At 48.1% G+C, this 19,781-nt stretch overlaps 1 protein-coding gene across 2 annotated transcripts in view; it reads left to right on the forward strand.

The window, feature by feature from the left end:
* ADAMTS12 (ADAM metallopeptidase with thrombospondin type 1 motif 12) overlaps positions 1-19,781 on the forward strand; it is a 214,093-nt gene that overhangs the window by 166,708 nt on the left and 27,604 nt on the right. The window contains exons 19-20 of one of the 2 annotated variants that reach the window (XM_053657378.1): positions 4,446-5,567; positions 15,060-15,211. In XM_053657378.1, coding sequence (XP_053513353.1) covers positions 4,446-5,567; positions 15,060-15,211 — 1,274 coding nt within the window. Of the gene's footprint in view, positions 1-4,445; positions 5,568-15,059; positions 15,213-19,781 lie in introns of both variants that reach the window. The other variant, XM_037129004.2, reaches the window with a different exon arrangement.

Below are 19,781 nucleotides of genomic sequence, written 5' to 3' on the forward strand. Positions count from 1 at the left end.
AACCTCCTTTCTGGGCTCGGAGGATCAAGAAGGTGGATTCGATATGTTATAAACAAAGACAAAATGTCAAAGTCTCTGTGGCTCCTGTTTTTACCAGGTACATCACTTCAGGGACAAGCCTTGTGAGAGGCAGCCAGTGTGGTGGTGAAGGGCAAGGTCTCTGGGACGCAAGGTCCAGGGTTTAAATTCTGCCCTGCACTGTTGGACAGGTGAATTTAATCTCTTAGTGGTTGCTCCCCTTTTCTGTGGCTTGTTTTGTCCATCCATAAAGATGGGTGGCAGCAGTACTTAGACTCAAGCAAGTCAGGCATAAATGAATTGATATTTCTACAGTTCTTATGGGAGCAGCGCCCGGCACTCAGTAAGATCTGTACATACAATTATTTGGTAGTAAAGGGAATAGGTGGAGATAGCAATAATGTCATCTACTGTTTGGCGAGTGCTCTCTACACGCTATCGTTTGTCTCATTTACCTTTTAAAATAATTCCTGAGGTGGCTAATAGTTCCATTAATTTCCCTATTTCTCCTGGCAGTTAGGCTAATAGATTTAGTGGGAGAGCAATTATTCCAGATTTCCAAGCCCTGGCAAGCCCTAACTGTATGTTCTTGAGCTTGTGCTAAAGTTTTTTCAGCCTTTTCTCATTTAGAAAGAGGGGGTTCATTTAAAGCTTGAAGGTAACGCATATAACCCTTCACAAAGGGACTGGCAAATAGTCACTGTTCACTGACCGGTGCTTTATTATCAGGCAAGAAGACCAGGGCCTATTTTCCATGCTGGTCTGCTTTTGCAAGCCTGTCCTGTCAATGGCACCCAAGCATCCTGGCAGAGTGGATCTGTGGGCCCTGCATTAGGGGCCACAACCAGCAGCCAAACCCAGGACCATTTTATGCACAGAGCCCGGCAAGCCTGGGGCTTGGACCTGCAGGCACTTGAAAACAGAAGGACTCTGCCCAATCAGAGCTCAATTTCAATTACACAGCACTAGCAAATACATATTGGGCATTTGGTATGGGCATCAAACACCCTCACAGTTATTAACACTGTCTCCCAGTGGCATCATTAAGCCCCATTTTACAGGGGAAGAAACTCAGATGTGCAGAAACCTTTCCACGCTCACACAGCCTCCAAGCACGGAGCCAGGCCTTGACTCCGGACTCTCTGCCGGGCTGCATCCCAAACGTTTGCGCGGTGTAACCATGTGACAGCCCTCAGCATCCATGAAAACGTGCCTGTGTTTGGAAACAGTCGCTAGAGCCACTGTTTTCACTTTGATGCAACTCGAGACTACGACTAATGATCGCTGAGAAATCGAAGCCACTCATAAATTAATTGTTACCCTCACCAAATATTTTTAAAAGCAAAAGAATGAAAAGCCTTTCAGGTAGTTTTTACAGAAAAGGATTGTATTGCACTTGAGAGTAGACAGGCTTTTTCATATATTCGATGGGGTGTGGGCTGCAGCCTCCACAAGCCAGTGAGCCCAGGGTCCGTGGAGATCTCCGATCTGCCCTTTCTGTGCCTGACAGGAAGCACGCAGGCAGACAGGTGAACAGAACAGTCTATTAGCCGAGTTACTGGGGGAGCCGTGGGGTGCAGAGCTGTTCACTTGGGCGTCGGAGTGCACAGGTGAGCAGACACACTAAGCGCCGATATCCACAAATGAGCTCTCCTGGCTCCCTGGACAGAAGATATGGTGGCAGGTGCCGGGGACATGTCTTCTGTCAAAGGGGGAGCCAATTGGGACTCGTGAGGGGTCCCACCGGAGTTCCCGCCCACTGAAGGGAGACAGCATGGACGGCGAGGAGACATTTCTGAGTCACTTACCTTGGCGGTCCCCAGTTTCGGTTAAAGTCCAAGGTATCCTGTGGGGCAGGACCCCGCGTGTCTTAGCCCCAGCCACCTGCTCTTTTGGCCTGGGGCATCTGTAAGTGCCAACATCTCAGTTCTTCCCAGGTGCCAGCAGCCTGTGCTTTGCCACTCGTGGGCACTCTCCTTTGAAAGAGCTACTTCCCAAAACACTACTTGGGGGCCATGCTGATTTCCTTCACCAGGTCTGATTTTTTATTTAGAGTACTGTATGCATTTCCTGGGGCTGCCAGAATGAAATGCCACAACCAGGCAGGTTACACGATGGAGGTGCATTGTCTCACCGCTCTGGAGGACAGACGTCCAAGGTGGGGTGTAGTCACAGATGGGCCCTTCTGAGGACTGTGGGGGAGAATTCATTCCATGCCTTCTGAACTCCTGGTCATTTGCTGGCAGTCTTTGGTGTTCCTTGGCTGCTAGATCCGTCACCCTGGTCTGTGCTCCCACCTTCACATGGCATTGTCCCTGTGTGTCTCTGTGTCCAGACTTCCCCTCTTATTAAGGACAACAGTCGTATGGGACAAGGGTCCACCCTAGTGACCTCATTTTAACTTGAATACCTCTGTAAAGACGCCATTTCAAATAAGACCACATTCTGAAGGACGAGGAAAGAGAGTGAGCAGGGCTTAGGGCTCTGATACAGTTTTGTTTTGGCGGGCAGGAGGTACACAGTTCAAGCTTTAACAGGTACTAAAATGTTTTAGCTCACTTTCAAAGCTGGTTTGAGTATGAGATGCAGTCATTCATTTATAAATTCCTGAGACCGTGGCTTAAATGTTTCCTGCCCAGAGCATTAGCTACACCTCTACACAGCGCTTTAGCATAAACGCTCTGATAGCCCCCACACATGTTGTGGAATAAACTGTCTTAGCAGTACAGTTCCAGAGCAGTCGTCAGCCCCTCCGTGATGGCGCACCTCTGGGACGGGGAGAGGAGTGGGCTAATTTAGCAGCAGACCTCATTCTCAGCAGGCTCCCCCAAAGGCCAGAATCTAGGAGGGGTGGCCAGGTACCTTGCAGGAGAACATGAGCAGATTGGCAAGCTGCCTGGCTGGTACAGGGCTCAGAATTATAAGGTAAGGGCCTTCCATAATCGTGGCAGAAATTGGTTTTGAGAATTCTGAAACTACCCACAGAGGTGAGTTCTGAGTGCGTTGTGTCCTGCATTTATTTCCTTTGATGGGCTGGACGGCCCCTGTGGAAATAAACGCAGTGGGAGGACGCACAGGTGGAAGTGTGGGCTGAGCACGAAACAGCTGCCCTTTCTGGTGTGGCGGGAAGAGCATCTTCATTTCTAGGCCCAGTGTACCTGGTAGAGAGTTAACCCTGCCCCCAGGGTTAGCCCAGGGCGAAGGAATGGCACCCATTAGTTATTTACAAGGTTCCGCATCCACTGGGTAACAGAGGCAGAGTGGGAGACGTGGTGCGTGTGCTGGAGAACGTGTACTCCTGGGGCGTCCTTCGGAGCAGTGGCTGTGAAGCCCCATGAAATCCACCGAGTATCACGCAGTCCCCAGTCTCAAGGAACCTGCTCTGGGGGTCAGAGACAGAATGGACAGATGTGAAACAGCCGGGGAAGGTTCCTGGACCGTTCATGTTCAAGTGCCCAACTATTTGGTGGATAACTTAAAAGGTCATTGAAAAGGAAAGTGAAGACTGCATCAGTTTAGTAAAAACATGGGTTTCTCAAAACATCAGGAAGTATATGTTACGCAGCAACTCTGCGTGGTTTGCAGCTGCCGAGACTGATGAAATAGATGATCTGTACTGTGAATCCTGACGAAGGACTGTCCCGTTGGGGTGCCCTAAAGGCACTCTAGCTGCCTGTGCTTTGATGTGCCCTGCAGAATGTGAGAGGGTGTTGTGGGGGTCCCTGCCACGGCCCCCGTGTACAGACCAGTGCCATGCTGCAGGGCGCACCGAACCCTTTGCAAAGGGCGTCTCCCACCGTTGATGAACTGCTCTTTTCAGGAGAGGCCCGGGGTCTGCACTCACGTGTGAGTATGTCTAGCTTCTAATATGATTCTACCTGACACAGGCAAGTGAAAATGGAGCTTTTGGGGCCTGGATGAGACCACGAGTGTCCTAAATATTGGGGGAAGAGTTCGTGAGAACTCACGTAATAGACTTCAGAGAGTGTATAAACATTTCACATTAATTTAATAGCATCAGAACCCTAGGAAACATATTATCACTACCTCTTTAAAGGGTCCCCCACATCCCCCCCCCCCCCTTCCCCTCTTCTTTAAAAAAAAAAAAAAGAAAGGGTAGGTGACTTATTTAAATCTTTCCATGATCCATGGCTCAAAGCCCAGGGAGACTTCACTTACACTGTCCTGGTTTGTATTTTCAGTTTGTGGAGGGTGAATGGTCGGTCCTGAGCCTCAGCTGGTCTCCAGCAGATACATATTTCCATGGGAAGCTAAAGGAATGCAGAAGCAAAATATAAAAGTGTAAAATGTAAAAGTTTCGGCTGCACAGTTCAGCTTCTGTGGGCCTGCCCTGGTTTGCTGTGAACCTGAGTGTGAGAACCAATGCCACTTTCCCACCCAGGATGACAGCTGTCCCTCTTTTCCAGTGTTCTGTGTCCTGTGGCGGTGGAGTGCGGATTCGCAGTGTCACGTGCGCCAAGAACCACAATGAGCCCTGTGACGTGACAAGAAAGCCCAACAGCCGAGCTCTATGTGGCCTCCAGCAATGCCCGTCCAGCCGGAGAATTCTGAACCCCAGCAAAGGCACGGTGTTCACTGGGAAAAGGCCACCGACATCTGAACGTGACCCTGTAAAGCCCATCCCACCAGCGACACCTGGGCCCAGGATGCTGACCACGCCCACAGTGCCTGCGCCTGTGACCACAGGTGCTCTGGCAATCAACAGCTCTAGTCCTGCCCCAGCCTCCGAAGGAGCCCTGGACGGGAATCAGTGGCAGAATAGCTCCACCCACACGGCACTGGACACCCGTCTTGTCATCTCCTCTGCAACTACTTCCCAGCCCGACCTCACCACCTGGTCTCCGAGTGTCCGGCCAAAGGAAGAGCATGTTTCCGATGCAGACCCTGGTACTACCTCAGAGGGAGACCTTTTTGCTACAACTGTGATTGCTTCAGATTTGTCATCTTCCGGCAACCCCATGACTTGGCAGGTGACTCCATTTTACAATACCTTGAGCAAAGAGCCAGACACGGAGGTTCCTAGTGGCTCAGGGGAAGACAGGGAACAACCTGAGAACACAGATGGAAACAGCTCTGTGATATGGACCAAGACCGTAGCACCCGAAAATGATGCTTCAGGGGGCAGAAGCACAGGAATGCCATTTGGGCCTCCGCCAACACCTTATCTTTGGGGGGCATCCTTGTGGACACCTGTCAGCACAGTGACAGAAGGACTGCTACCCAGCCAAGGGCCCACTACTCTCAAAAATAGCACACCCAGCACCGAGGGAACGGTCACTGGAAAACCCACAAACACGCCTCTCCCCCTGGGGGCAGACCGCCAGCCAGCAGCCTCGGAAAAGCCAGTAAACCACGACGCCCCAGCGCTTCCGAGCAACACGGACCCGACACGCAGTTCTGAACCCGTGCTGACGGAGGAAGATGCCACAAGTCTGATCGCCGAGGGGTTTCTGCTGAACGTCTCCGATTACAAGCAGCTCTCGAGGGGCCGCAGCTCCGCGCACTGGGTCGTCGGAAACTGGACTGAGGTAGGAGTTCCACAGCTGCCCCATGCCTGTGTCTCCCTGGAAAACAGTGAGGGGTGTTGCATTCTTGTGCTAGTTTCGAAATGGGCTCATAGGAAATATAGTCTAATGTGGAATCCGTGTGAAGCAATCAGATTTATGCGCTCACCTCCATCTTTGCCTCCCTCACTCCAAAAATGGGGAGAAAAATGTCTCCAGGGAAGAGAACAAAGGTAGCGAGGTCTGGGTCAGCCAGCTGTGTGGTCGTGGGGAATTCTGTTATCTCACCCAGCCTGCTTTGCGTCTGCAGAACCGTGAGCCAGTGTGGGTCGTCTCCAGCATCCCTTCCAGCTGCAGACTGTGCTGACCCCGTGCTGAAGGCTGACGTAAACGGGCACAGTTCATTCAGAAAGCTAAAGTTTGAGCCCCCGATTTAAACCTGTCAAGGAATAACAGAACATAAATCTAACACCACACTCTTTAAATAAATTCTATAGCTTACTGTATTAATGATTTTGGCAGGGGGTGGGGCGGAGTTTGCTTATATACAAAAAAATCATTTTGCCTTTCAAACAAGTTAGAATATAGAGGGAAAAGAAGGTAACGATGAAAAACTGTTGGCCCCTGTTTTCAGGCTTTAGGCATTTGGCTACAAATGTGTTCTTCCATTTCTAGAACTAATTCAAAATCATTTCTCACCCATTTGAATTTCAAATGCACAGTATATGTACTTGTGAAAAATTATTTCATAACTCAGAAGAGGACTTTGTGGCAAGATAATCATTCAGCATTTTTATGACATTTCATGGCTCATGTTTTGTAGCCAAAAGGAAGTGAAGCAATAGTAACTAATATGAAAAAGCAAACATTTAATCTATAAAGCATGTTAATTTCCAAAGCACTTTTATATGCAATCTCTTATTTCCTCCTTTTGACAGCCCTGAGGAGCAGGCAGGGGCTGATCTACATCAACTTATAAACAGAGAAACTAGGATTTCCAGTGGTTCCGCGACTTGTCTGAGGACACTGGCCATTTGGATGGTGAACCTTCTAACTCTTTCCACTCTAATCTGCTGTCTCTAGTGAATTTCGGCGCCAATTAACAACTGAGCTATATAACAAAATTTGTGTGAGTGAATCATTATCTTTAGTGACAGAATTGACTATATTGGCAATAAGTAGGTAAATCGAGCCTTAGAAAATTCTTGTTCGCACTCGACCTCGGTTTTCACGTTGATTCTCGTGTGATTTCTTAAGTTATCACATCTCCTGTCGGTGTAGCAGGGTCTTAGTATCTCCATTCGCACGTAAAGGGTTCCGGTTTGTGAGGAAAGAAAGATGTTCGTGTTTACAAGAATGGTCTTCTGATCCCTGACATTCTAGTCGTATTTTTTCCATGGGGAAAGTTTGTGTGGGCTCTTTATAATGAGGAGGATGTAGACAGTGAGCATTTATAAGGCATGTGTCATGCTTTAATAGCATGATTTTATGCTAATTAACATGAATTCTCTCATTCAATCCTCACCACTGCCCAAGGAGACTGGTGGTATTTTCCCTGTTTTAGAGATGAGGAAGCGGAAGCTGACGGGTGTTGAGAGCCAGCCAGGATCGCACACCCCCCTCCGTGGTGGAGCAGGGACTTGACCCCAGGCGGGCAGAGAGCTCAGGGCCTCTGACCCATTGCTTTGCCGGTGTGGAAATATCACCACTCTATCTGCCTTCTGTTGTAGCAGGTTCTTCTTTGGTCGGTGGCACAAAAACAATTCTGGTTGAGAGGTGACCCTGGGCAGACAGATGAGAAAATCACAAAGTTCACAAGAAAGTATTTTAAAATAACCTTGAGGGCTCCATGGTTACTTTTAAGCTCACAGGGCCAAATGGTCCCTATACTGTCACCACAGTGGGGTCAGCCTAGAAATAAAATCGATCTCTTTCCGTTTTGTGAGTAACGTCCTCGAGAGGATGTACTCGAAAGTAGGGCCCTCAAATGTACCTTTCCTTCCGAACACGTGGGGCATCCCTAAAGGTCAGGTAAACGGCTTGTTGTCCTCCATCCGTCAAAGCAGTCTGGGCAGCGTGCAGCCTCCGTGGACTCAAAGACAAAGAGAACGCAGTATGGAAACTGAGGCTACTAGTGAATTAGTGTGATTTTGTTCATTAGTTCATGGAGATGGAGTCTGAAAGCACCTACAATTAAAGACACTATGGGCCTTGAAAAGAATACAACCTGGTCAAACAGAATATGAAAAAGTAGGTGGTAAAAGGCTTAGGTATAGGGTTGATGTCAGAATAATCAGAGTATGACATGTGTACCGTATGTATATGAAATTAGAAACCATATACACACAGACACACACACAAGGCTAGACTGTTGTAACAAACAGAGCCATACACATTGCAGTTCACTACAACAAAGGTTGATTTCTCACTCACCTAACAGTACAAGGGAATTCCAGGCCTGCAACGGTGGCCACAGAGAATGAGACTCTGATCCATGCAGTCATTCGGGAATCCAGGCTGACAAGGGCTCTGCCACCGTCCTCCTCTCGTGGAATTTGTCCTGAGTCACCATCCTAGTCTCGGAGAGGAAAAAGGGCATAGTGGTATTCCTGTAGGTGGCTTTAGGGGACAGGCCTCAAAGGGGCACAAAATATTTCTGCTCACGCTCCGCTGTCTAGAACTCAGTCACACAACTCAACCCCCACTGCAAAGCAGCTGAGAAATTTATTCTAATCATGAGCCCCGGAAGAAGAGAAGAAAGGTTATGGTAGTGAATATCTAGCCGTCTCTGGCACTGAATGGCACGGCCCCTGTGTGGTTGAGGAAGTGCATTCTGGAAGCAGTGAGGGTGAGGGATTTGGCCTGCGGGGAGGGTACTGCAGTGGTCTGGCTGAGGCGTGAGAACTCTGACAAGAACACTCAGATGACGAGGGGAAGGTAAACTCAGAATAGCTTTAGGTACAGGGGTGTCCAGACTTTTGGCATCTCTGGGCCACACTGGGAGAAAAAGAGTTGTCTTGGGCCACACATTAAATACGTTGCAACATGTAATCACAAAAAATCTCATAATGTTTCAAGTAAATTCACAATTTTGTGTTGGGCTGCATTTTCAGCCATCCTGGGCCAAATGTGGCCCATGGGCCGAGAGTTGGACACTCCTGCTTAGAACCTCACACCAGTGGGGCTTTGTGAATAATTGATGTGGGTGTGAAAGGAGGGGAGGAGAAGAATCTGTCCTGACTATTCAGTTGGAATCCTGGGGGTCTGTCGGGTGGTGCCCCTATAAACCAAGATATCACACCTTATATAGGAGGAGTGAGTCCTAACAGAGGCAAAGAAAGGAGGGATGATGGTTTTAGTTATAGACCGAGTTACATTGGCAGTGGTAGCTCTGGGATAGTCAGATGATAAGCAACAGGTGTTTGCGTGTTTGGGTCTGAGAGTCTCGGGAGGGATGAAACCTGGAGATAAGGTTCGGTAGCCAAGACCAGTAGGTAGAAGAGCCTTGAGAGGGAAGGAGGTCCACCCATTAACCCGAAGGGTGCCAAGACAGCGATAGGACTCTAGGAAACATCAGCATTCAAGAAGCCAGCTAACAAAGAGCCCCCATGTGGAAGACTAGTAAGGAGTAGTTTATATTTAAGATGTAAACCAAGAGAAATGGTGCCGTGGGTGTCTAGGAACACACAGACTGGCAGTGGGTGTGATGGATTTGACCATGAGCAGGTCACCGGTGACTGTGGGGAGAATGGCATTCATGTTGAGATGGAATGCCAAGTTGCAGTCCAGAGGGGAGGCCTGTAAGAAGCTATCACAGTCCGCAGACGGAGGAGTCCCTGCACCAGGACTGTTCATAAGGAAGGACAAGTCCTTCTCCGTCCACAAGTTAATATGAAAGTTTGATTAAAAAGTAGCCTTAGGATGACCCAGGAATTAGTTTCTTTTCCTACCCTCTTATCTTTTCATCCAGTCCCCAAATCCCAAAGCAGTTGTAGAATTATTAAATTCAAATGTGCTCTCATGCTTTTGTCCTAAAGATATTTAACACGTGATAATGAACTGATAAATATTAATGGATTCTCTGAGAAATTACTATATCCAAATAAACTAAACCAAAATAAAAGTACACACAAACCTGACAAGTTTTTGAGCCCAGACATTGATCAAGATACACAGAATTAATTCTATCTCAAATGTCATTATTTGACTTTGATAGAAATAAACTGCCTTATTGAACACATCATAGCTCACCAAAAGCTTGGCGGTCATGCTGGAGCCATTGAGAGCTATTAATTCCAGGGAGTTGGCTGGGAAAGGGAGTCGGCCCAGACTGCAGTTCCCCGAAGCTGCAGGCCTAGCACCGAGTTCCACACTTGGCCTGGGCTTCCTTCATGGCCTGGTGCAGTGCCGGCTCCCTGTGTGCACCCGATGAAATAGTGTTGGACTCAGAATTGTCCGAGAGGACCAGGACTCGGAAGGAAAACGCTGGGTTTTGAAGGTCCCATTGTCCCTAATTTTTTGTTCTGCCTCTTTCTGAAGCTGTTTCTTCAGGATCGCCCCACCCTATGGTGCATCGCTCTCCTCTCAATCACCAAGTCTTAGAAACCCAGCATCACCACTGATACGGATCTGCCCCTTGCTACCGAAAGTGCCCTAATAGTTTTTCTGTCAGTGTCACCTCATCATTGTGTCGTCTCCTCTTTATTTCCTGTTAGCTCCGGACCCAGTGTCCTCCAATCTAATGAAATGGTAGGAGGCATTTGGAAAAGAGTGGGGGTGCTTTTATGCAAGGATGGGGGGAGGGGCTGCTATTAACTTTCCACGCCTACCAAAGATGGCAGAAGTCCTGCCACATCCGGGAAAGGCCCTTGTAGGGAAGAAGTGCCCAGTGCGAAATGCCACTGGCGCCCCAGTGGTCAAGAATGAAGGACCCTCCTGTGTGGGACCCCAGCTGGACAGCTCCTTGCCGGTCTGTGCACTTCGGTCTCTCCCGTCTCCACGGCTTTCCACACGTCGTCCCAAGAGATGCCAGACTGCCAAACTCGTCTTCCCAGAAGACTTTTCCAGTCATTATCTCCTGCTCACAAATCTTTAATGTCTCCTCACTATTTATCAGAGCAGATAAAATCCACTCTAGCATCCAAATGGGCTTCCCAACATAATCCAGCTTTCAAACCCAGTGCCTCCTGCTTTTCCTCAACCCCCTGAAGCTTCAGTAAATCTGAACTCAGTTTCTCCGAAGCCTTCTGCCATTTTAAATCCTACCTGTTCTTCAGTGTCAGCCTTCGAGCTGCTTCTTCCCTAAGTCCCGTCCTGATCCTGAACATGCGAAGGCATTTCTAAAGTTCCTTACCCTTGATCTGTGGTCGCTCTCACCACGCCCACCCTCTGCCCTGTAGCAAAGGGCTGTTCATGTTCCCCACTGCACACGGCAGGGCCCTCTAACTCACTGTGATTTCAAAAATTAAAGAACAGATGTAAAAACCAAATGAACACTATGAACACACAAAGTGTGAAGCCAGACTGTCTGGGTTTGAGTCCTCCCTGCACCCCATTTTCCTCATCCATGAAATGAGGAGGATGGTGTGCCTGACTCATAAATCTGTTAAGAAGTAAAAGGACTGGCTCAGAGCAGGGTCTGGCACGTAGGACTGGCCCAGTGTTTGCTCTGATATCTATGCCAAAAACAGAACAGGAAACATATCACGCAGCATGTAGGCGTGTGGCTCTTATTTCAGTGGAAATCGCCTCTCATCAAATTGCCTCTTCATTCAGTCTGCTCCCCGGGCCAGTCAGGTCAATGTGCTCTGCATTCGTGTCGGTGGGGGTGACAGTGTCATTCTCCACAGCCTTTCACAGCCCTCCACCTCCGCCCCAGGGCCAAATACCCTGAATCGGGCTCCTTGACCTGTGAGTCAGTTCCCATGTGGTCGCTAGCTGTTTCCGGGACAAAGTGAAGTTGTCCCCCAGCTTCCTCAGAGTCCTCCCTTCTCAGATCCCCCACTCCCCGTCAAACTGCCGTGAGTGACAGCCTGTGCAACCCCATCTGCTTCTCCTGCATTCCACGGACTCCGTCCTGCTGGCTTTACTGTTGGATCGCACTTTGCTGCTTCAGCAGAGACTGTCCGAAGGAGTAAAACAAACACCTTCTCAGGACATCAGCGTCTAGCAGGACTGGATGCAGAGCCCAGAGCCAATCTGCGCTTACTTGCGGCATAATATGGTGCAAAGAACTATAGACATCACTTGATATTCACCATGTTTGGTCAGCGCCAGCCTGGGAATCTGGTCTTCCCAGCTCCATCCCTGGGTTTTGGAAAAATGCTGTTTTCCTCCACATTGTGATATGAAATTAACAGCATACTGTCTGTGTGGCCTTGAGCATGACTTCTAAACTCCCTGGGCCCCAGACATCTGGAAAGTGGGACTTTGTGCTGACTTTGCGGGTGCGTTCTGGTCAGTAGGTAACACTTGGAGACCACCGGCGTGTGCAGGGCCCATCTCCGTGGTCCTCACGACAGCCCTGTGGAGGAGGCCCAAGTGTCCCCACCAGTGTTTCAGGCCAGCGAAGTTAGGAAAGTGCAAAAGGTCACTCAGCCAACTGCAGAACTTTAATTGTACCCTGCATCTCCGAAGGTTATAGAAAATGTGGAAAAAATACCTTTTATGTTGTTGTATCAGTGGTCTGTTGCCACATTCATGCTAACTGGCAAAGAAGCACAACACCTCAGTAAATATTTGTTTTTGTTCACAAGCCTGTGGGTCGGCTGGGGGTTCTGCTGATCTGGGCTGAGCTTAGCTGATCTCAGCTTGGCTTGTCATGAGTCTGCTGGAGTGTTGGCTGAAGGCTGGCTGCTCTGGGATGGCCTTGGCGGGGTCACCCGGCTGTTTCACATGATCTCTCAGGCTGCAGCAGGCTGGCCCAGCTGCATTCTCATGGCAGAGACAGGGTCCAAAAGGGAGGACCGAAACAAGCAAGGCCGCTTGAGAACTGCGCAACATCACCCGCTGCATTTTATTGGCCAAAGTTGCAAGCACAGTCCTGGTTCAAGAGCTGGGGAAATAGTGGCTTGGCCAAAAAGTCTGTTTAGTTTTTTCCATAAAATAAAAGACACATTTTTCATTTTCACCAATAACTTTATTGAGTTGGATATTTTGAGTATGTTGGCTCTCTCCTGCTATTGGCTTCTAGTGGGTAGAGGCCAGGGGTGCTGCTGAACATTTTCCAGTGCATAAGACAGTCCCTCAGCAAAGCATTATTCAGCCAGAATGTCAGTAGTACCAAGAAACCTCACAAACCACTTTTGACACGTTCCATCAGTCACAGCACCTTCTCCACACACTGCACAAATCTTCTTTTTGTGTTTCAGTTGTGTTTTTACCCTTCTTGAAATAATAAAGCACAATACACCAAAAATGTTGATATTTTCTTCCATCTTCAGTATTAAAATAGCTGCACAAAAACTCACCAATTTTGATAAGTTTTTTTTTAAAATGCACGCTGGTATGACAGCTGTCACAATACGATCTAACAAAATTGTTTTGAATGAAGTTAAAGACAACTCAGCACTACTAGAGCCACCACATGGAAAAAACTAGGTGAACTTTTTGGCCAAACCAGTGCAGTCCACTGCCTGACGAGAGGAGCTGCGAAGTCCCATCACCAAGAGTGTGTGTGTGAGCACCCGGGCCACCAGGGGTCAGGGGTCAATGCTCTTCAGCTGTTACTGTCTTCTTATGTACCCGCAGTGTCGTGCAGAGAAGGAGGTGGTAGAAACTTAGGAGAGATACAAACCAAACCCTAAACAGCTTTTTTATTTTTACCAGAGTGTTTATTTTTTAATTTTTTAAAAAATATATTTTATTGATTATGCTATTACAGTTCTATTCCCCCTTCATTCCCCTCCACCATGCACACCCCTCCCCCACCATTCCCCCCTTTAGTTTATGACCACGTGTCTCAAGTTCTTTAGATTCTATATTTCCCATACTATTCTTGCCCTCCCCCTATCTATTTTCTATCTACTGTCTATGCTACTTATTTTCTGTACCTTCTCCCCCTTTCTCCTTCTCCCACTCCCCTGTTGCTAGAGGAACAGCCACTAGTGGAAAACTTATTTGAACAAATAATAAAGGGGAATTTCCCCAATCTGGCAAAGGAAATAGACTTCCAAAAAATCCAGGAAGCTCAGAGAGTCCCAAAGAAGTTGGACCCAAGAAGGAACACACCAAGGCACATCATAATTATATTAGCCAAGATTAAAATGAAAGAGAGAATCCTAAACAGCTCTAAGGAGGAGGAGAGATTGCCTCCACCAGCTGAGTGGAAACACTGATGACCTGGCTGTTTTCTCCTCTTCCCTTTTATCCTTGTACAATATAATAAATTCATCTACCTAGGAACGCTATTGTGTTATACATGTGTCAATAACACAAGAACTTGCACCAAGTAAAACATGACATTATGTGGAGGGTGAAAATGCAGCAAGAGAAATGTAAGGATGGTTTTTATTTATAACTCATCAAACCAAACTTCTAAAACCATCATACATGGAACTTTCACCCCTTTTTTTAGCAGCCCAGAGCTGTGTTTTACATGTTTGGGAACAGCCTCTCCTGACACTGGGCGGGGTTGGGGGAGTGTGAGTGGGAGCAGCCATATGAAAGAATCAGGCATGTAGAATAAAAGAAATTATAAGGGGGAAGTTTGTGTCATTTTCAAGGTGCCCCCTGCTAAACCTGAGGTGTTTAAAAATTGTAAATAAATGAAAACATCTTGTGAGGAATGGGCTGTACGTGTGGCAAAAGGCGATTGATTTGTTCACCACTGGGGGGTCAAATAGTGAAACGTGGTAGCCTCCTAACTCCTCGTGTTGTCTGAGGACCTGAGCATCCGTATCACCTGGGACCTAGTTAGAAACACATGCTCTCCAGCCCCACCCCAGACCTTCTGGGACAGAAGCCGTGTTTAGCCCAGTGTCTGCAGGACGCCAGAGATCGTACTGTGTTTTGGAGGCAGAAAATCCTAGTCTTACTCCTTGGGCAAGCCAGCTTTCCAAGCCTTGGTTTCTTTATAATGATGCCCACCCATATCACCGTTTGTGACAGAGAGGACTGAGATAGTGTCACTGCGGCGAGGTACGGGTATGAGGTAAGAGGCAGGTGCATGGTTCTGATGTCCGAGAGCAATAGCATTGGTATGAAATGTGGCAGTTTGGCACTCAAGCCCACATAATTTTTAAAGGGAAGCAGATAATTTGCATTGGGTTTTCCTCCCACAGATGTCAGGCATTCTCAGCCCTGCTGTTTATTAGCATCACCTGGGAAGTTATTTAAATGGCTGATGCCCACGCCCTACCAGCTGAGATTGGGATTGTTTGCCTGGGGCAGGGCCCCAGTGCTTGGATTGTTTGAAAGCTCCGAGGGCAGTTTGGTGAGCAGCAGAGCCTGAGCAGGGTGTCAGGGGCTGTGTCCGAGGGAGTGGCACTCAGCTCTGTCTTCTGTCCCCTGACGCAGTGTTCCGCCACCTGTGGGCTGGGGGCCTCCTGGAGACGTGTGGAGTGCAGCACCCAGGTGGACGCAGACTGTGCGGCCATTCAGAGGCCCGACCCTGCCAAGAGATGCCACCTTCGTCCATGTGCCAGCTGGAGAGTGGGCAACTGGACCAAGGTAACTTTGGTGGTGGGGGGCTGAGGAGGAGGGGAGGAGGGGAAGCAAGGTAACTTCCCAGGCTCAGTGGTGTGTAGGGGGGGTGGGGGATCCTCTATAAGCATTTGCTAAGAAAGTAGGCTTCTTGCCTCCCTTCCTACTTCCCTTCTGCCTCCCTTTGGTAAAATAGTGGATGAGTCCATCATAGGCATTACCACAGACCTACCACTCTAGTGTACGATAGTCTTAGAACACGTACAGAGATTTTCTTAACCCACATGTTCTTATTGGCCTGTGCTTTTCCAAGCCAGACAAACAGGGTGGGGGGGTTATATTTGCATAATTAATTGCTTTTCCAGCACGCAATACTACTTCTAAATTACTTAAGTTTAGCATTAGAATGAATAATTATACATTATCACATGTATAATTACATCATGGCTCAGCAGGTGCTTACAAAGCAAGTACTACCTCGAATCTGCCAGACTCAGAATAAAAAGAAAGCTGAGTCATAAAAAAGAATTTGGTCTTTAAAGCATGTCTCCTGTACCAATCATGTCCTGTGATTTTATTGTCCTTGCTAATCCGGCCATGGTTACTTGTTTCATTGTGCTGTCTGCAAAGTGCCTGTCAAGGCCATGTTGGGCTTAGGAGTTAGCTAGCCTTGGTGCTTTGGGGCACTAACCAGGCCCAGCAGGCCTGTCACCTTGGACGGGGTGGAGCCAGCCTGGGGGATTCACCCAGGCTGTAAGACACTGGTCAGCGGTGGGTTGAGAGCTGCCTGGCAGGAGGCAGCTCAGAGGCGGGGGCATGCGCACACCCGTTTGCCAAGCAAGCCCAACCTAGGATGCCCGTCAGGCCCCTGCCTTCTCCCTGGGCAGCAGGTTTCCCTGCTCAGCCTTGACACAGAAGGGGAAAAACTGTTGCTGCCCAGAAGTTTGGAGGGGCTGGAGTCCTCATCTAGGAAGAGCTCATGTCCCCCGACAAGCGGAACTGAGAGGTGTCTTCTGGGACATCTCTGGTTCCCGTGGTGGTCTTACTTGGCAGACAGAGTGTGGGATGGTGTGTATCTGCTCTAGGCTGCGTTTCCCAGAGGAAGGCTCTGATCTTGGGGAGGAGAGGGGAAGTGGGACGGCTCCCTGAGAAAATTACTGGTCTTTTCTTTGTCCCCTGTGCCCCTCCAACCTCCATTTCTGTTTGCACACCATTGTTCTTTCAGTGATGGACGCTGGTTCTTTTTTCTTTTTCTACCAAAGCATAACAAACACAGGTGCCAACGTGGACTAGATGCTTGGCTATAAATTCTCTTCAGTATCCAGAAGAAATCACCAGAAACCTCTTCTATCTCTGAGCAAGTCCTAAAGGCCCACTTTTCTGTCACCAGGACTAATTTTTTCTGTGGAAATGGCATGGCTTGTAAAGAGGGCAGATGTGTGAAATAGCTCATGCTTTGCAGAGGTTGCTCCAGTTAAAACCCTAGAAATTCTAGCTGCTGTAAAACCCTGAGAGAGAGGCCTGGGATCCCTTCTCTGGGGCCCGACCCCCCCCCCCCCCCCAAGGAAAGCCCTGCTCAGCCCGTGCATCCCTTCCTGGGTCTCTGGTCTCCTCTCCCTTGTGGCTGGGAGGGTGGCAGGTACTATTAACCCCTACAGCACCCCTGGTGGTTCTGTGCAAGGTCTGACCCTCTGTCAGGTTCCGCCAGAATGTGGTCAGCACCACAGCTGAGATCTAACCCTCCAAGTTACCCAGTCCTATCAGGAAAGAAAATGTCTCTCTTTTTATTTTCAGGAACAATGATAAACCTCATGTCAGAGATACTGTTTAACTACTAACAGTAGTTACACCCCAGTAGCTCTCTACTGTGGTCCCAGTTGCAGTCGTTTTACTGGCTTGTGTCTCTAGCACCACTCGGGTCCTTGCTCAAAAGCCTGCCACAACTGCTGCGGGCGTTTTCTCATGTGTGACGCTAGAGTGAGACTTCACATCTCTAGCTTTACAATGAGTAGAAGTAGTTTTTTCAGAATGACTTGCTTCCTCATGATGCATTAATCAGTCCAGAACCAACTCAAGGTCGTAGCCCTCAGGTTTGTCCCAGAGACACATGGGAAAAAGTAGTTCTGCAGAACTGAATCCTAGAAGCGGTGCAGGGCCGGGGATCCAACACATCTGGGTTGGCGCCCCCATCCCCAGCTCGGTCACTGACCAGCATGTGTCACTGTCCCACTCCTAAGAGGAGCTTAGGTGGAGCAGTGCCTCTGTGTCACAGGGTAGTTAAAAGGATCCAAAGAGAGAATGTGAAACAACTGTCGGTGGTAAAGACTGTTCATCTGGGCAGATGAGCTCTCCGTGAAGGTCAGGACAGGCTCTTACGTGTTACTAACCTCTGGCTTCCAGGGGCAGAAGGTCTGTGCACAGGCCACAGTGGAGTAAGTCCTGTCAACCGAGTGACTGGCTCAAGTGGGTGTCCTCCCCAGTCCTAAGCAGACAAGGTGCTCAAAGTGCCCATGAACTTCGGAGGACTTGACCTACCTTGGGCCCTGGCATTTGCCAAATACCACCATACACTGAACCTTACACAGGAGCTTGAGATAAACAATTGAATTTCACCTACTACAGAACATTCTTTATAATTCCTTTTGTTTTGAGGAAACAAAAGCTTGGAGGGTTTATATCACCAACACTTGATCACGAAGCTGGTTCTAAATACTCTCTGTTTAAGAAACCTTCACCTGGGGGGTGAGTCAGCAATTTACTTACAGCTTCTCAGAAAGAAAGGAAAGACTACACAATAAATGTATACATCAGTTGTAAGACACGTGGCATTTCAGAACTAAAATTTGTCTGAAAAAATGTGGTGACACAGACGAGCTTGAAAATCCCTCAGTCGGGTGGATGCCAAAGCTGCGTGTCGCTGTCACTAATGGCTCCCACACTCCCTGATGGGATGTTTCGACTGAAACTTCTGAAGTTTTGTAAATCGGTGGCCTGACAATCCCTTTATTATCTTCCTGAGAATGAGTTCTGCCTTTTCATGGTTAAGTCTGAGAGATCTTGATTGTTTCTGAAATGAATTAGAAATACGTTTACATTTTTCTCTTGGACTGTTCTGTCTTCCCACCTCGGTAATGTTGCAATTTTATTTTAGTGGTGGTTGACTTTATTTTCTGTAGCTTTGCTGGAAAATAGGGAAAGTGGCCCTTCTCCTTATGACCTTGAGTTTCATGTGTTTGCTAATATATTTGCACATATTGCCAATCTTTCTGTCTGATTCTACTCCTTGTCTCCATGTTTTTTGGATTTTATAGATTGTTGATTGAGCTACACTGTTTTAGATGTGAATTTTTACAAATGAACTAAATAGGTAAAAAGCCACTGTCTTGCTAAATACAAACAGTCCCCAACTTTTATACATAAGATGTTCCCAGGAACATAGAGTCCAATGTGCAAAAGTCAGAATATAGAATTGCAGGTTCTATGCCCAGAAAGGAAAAGGTGAGCAGCAGGAAGGTGAATCATGTATTGAAAATCACTGCACTTATTTTACTCTTGATATAATTTGTTGTGTGCCCGAACTATCGTCCTGCCTGGATACCCCGGAGGGTTTCACATTAAGGGACCCCTAAAGAGGAATGCCAACTGAATAGAAGCCTTTGGAACCCCAGGAAGCAGGAACCTAAGGACCCCCCAGTTGAGGGCTGAGGTCCAGACCAGGAGGCCCCCCACGATGGCTCCCACTGCTCCCGATCATGGTCTATCCCACCTTCTGCTCTCACATTCTGATCAACCCGCTGTTCCTAAATAAGCCTTTTGTTCCATAGCACCGTGCATGCCATTCTGTCCACCTTGAATGCCTCCCACCCTGTTTTGCCAGCTGAGTGGGCATTTACTCATATGATTCAGCCCAAGCCTTGGCTCCTTTATTCAAGCCCTTCCTGACCTCGTCAGGGAAGGTGAGTCAAACCCCCGAGCAGTTACTCAGTTTATGTTTCTCAGCAGACCTCCCCCTCACTAGATCGTGGACAACTCATGGCCTAAACCCTTTATCACTTCTACTCATTTATGAAACTTTCCCTGCTGCTGGATTGGGATTCAGAGCCTGGAGCATCACAAGTGCCCAACAACTGGGAGGAAGGAAGTGGGGGTGGTCATGTGGGGGGAACAGATGGAACGATGAATTTTGGTGCTGTTCAACATAGAATTTTTGGAATGCGTTATTTGGTCCTAAGGGTTTTAGGAATCTGTTTGACATAAAGCAAGGAGCAGAAAAGAATTCTTTCTGTATCCTGGCTTAGGCTTTGGCATGCAACTTGGAGAGCAAGAGTATTCTAAATCAAAACAGAGTGCAAATCTAGGGATCCATACACTTACACCAGTCCAGAGTGTCAGAACAGTTTAGTCCTCTAGTTTATCCTGCTTCTAACACCAATGGAGAAACAGAGCTTAGAGAAGTGATTGACCCACAGTCATGCAGCCACTTGGTGTCAGGGTCGTAACTGCAAGTAGCCTCCTGCCCTCCTTACCTCCGACGTCCCTTAACGTCACTGTACTCTTCCGAGCGTGCTGTGTGTATTTCATACATCAAAAGCAACC

This window comes from Artibeus jamaicensis, unplaced genomic scaffold (assembly GCF_021234435.1).
Source record: "Artibeus jamaicensis isolate MK-2021 breed Jamaican fruit bat unplaced genomic scaffold, CSHL_Jam_final scaffold_369, whole genome shotgun sequence".
Classification (NCBI taxonomy): Eukaryota; Metazoa; Chordata; class Mammalia; order Chiroptera; family Phyllostomidae; genus Artibeus; species Artibeus jamaicensis.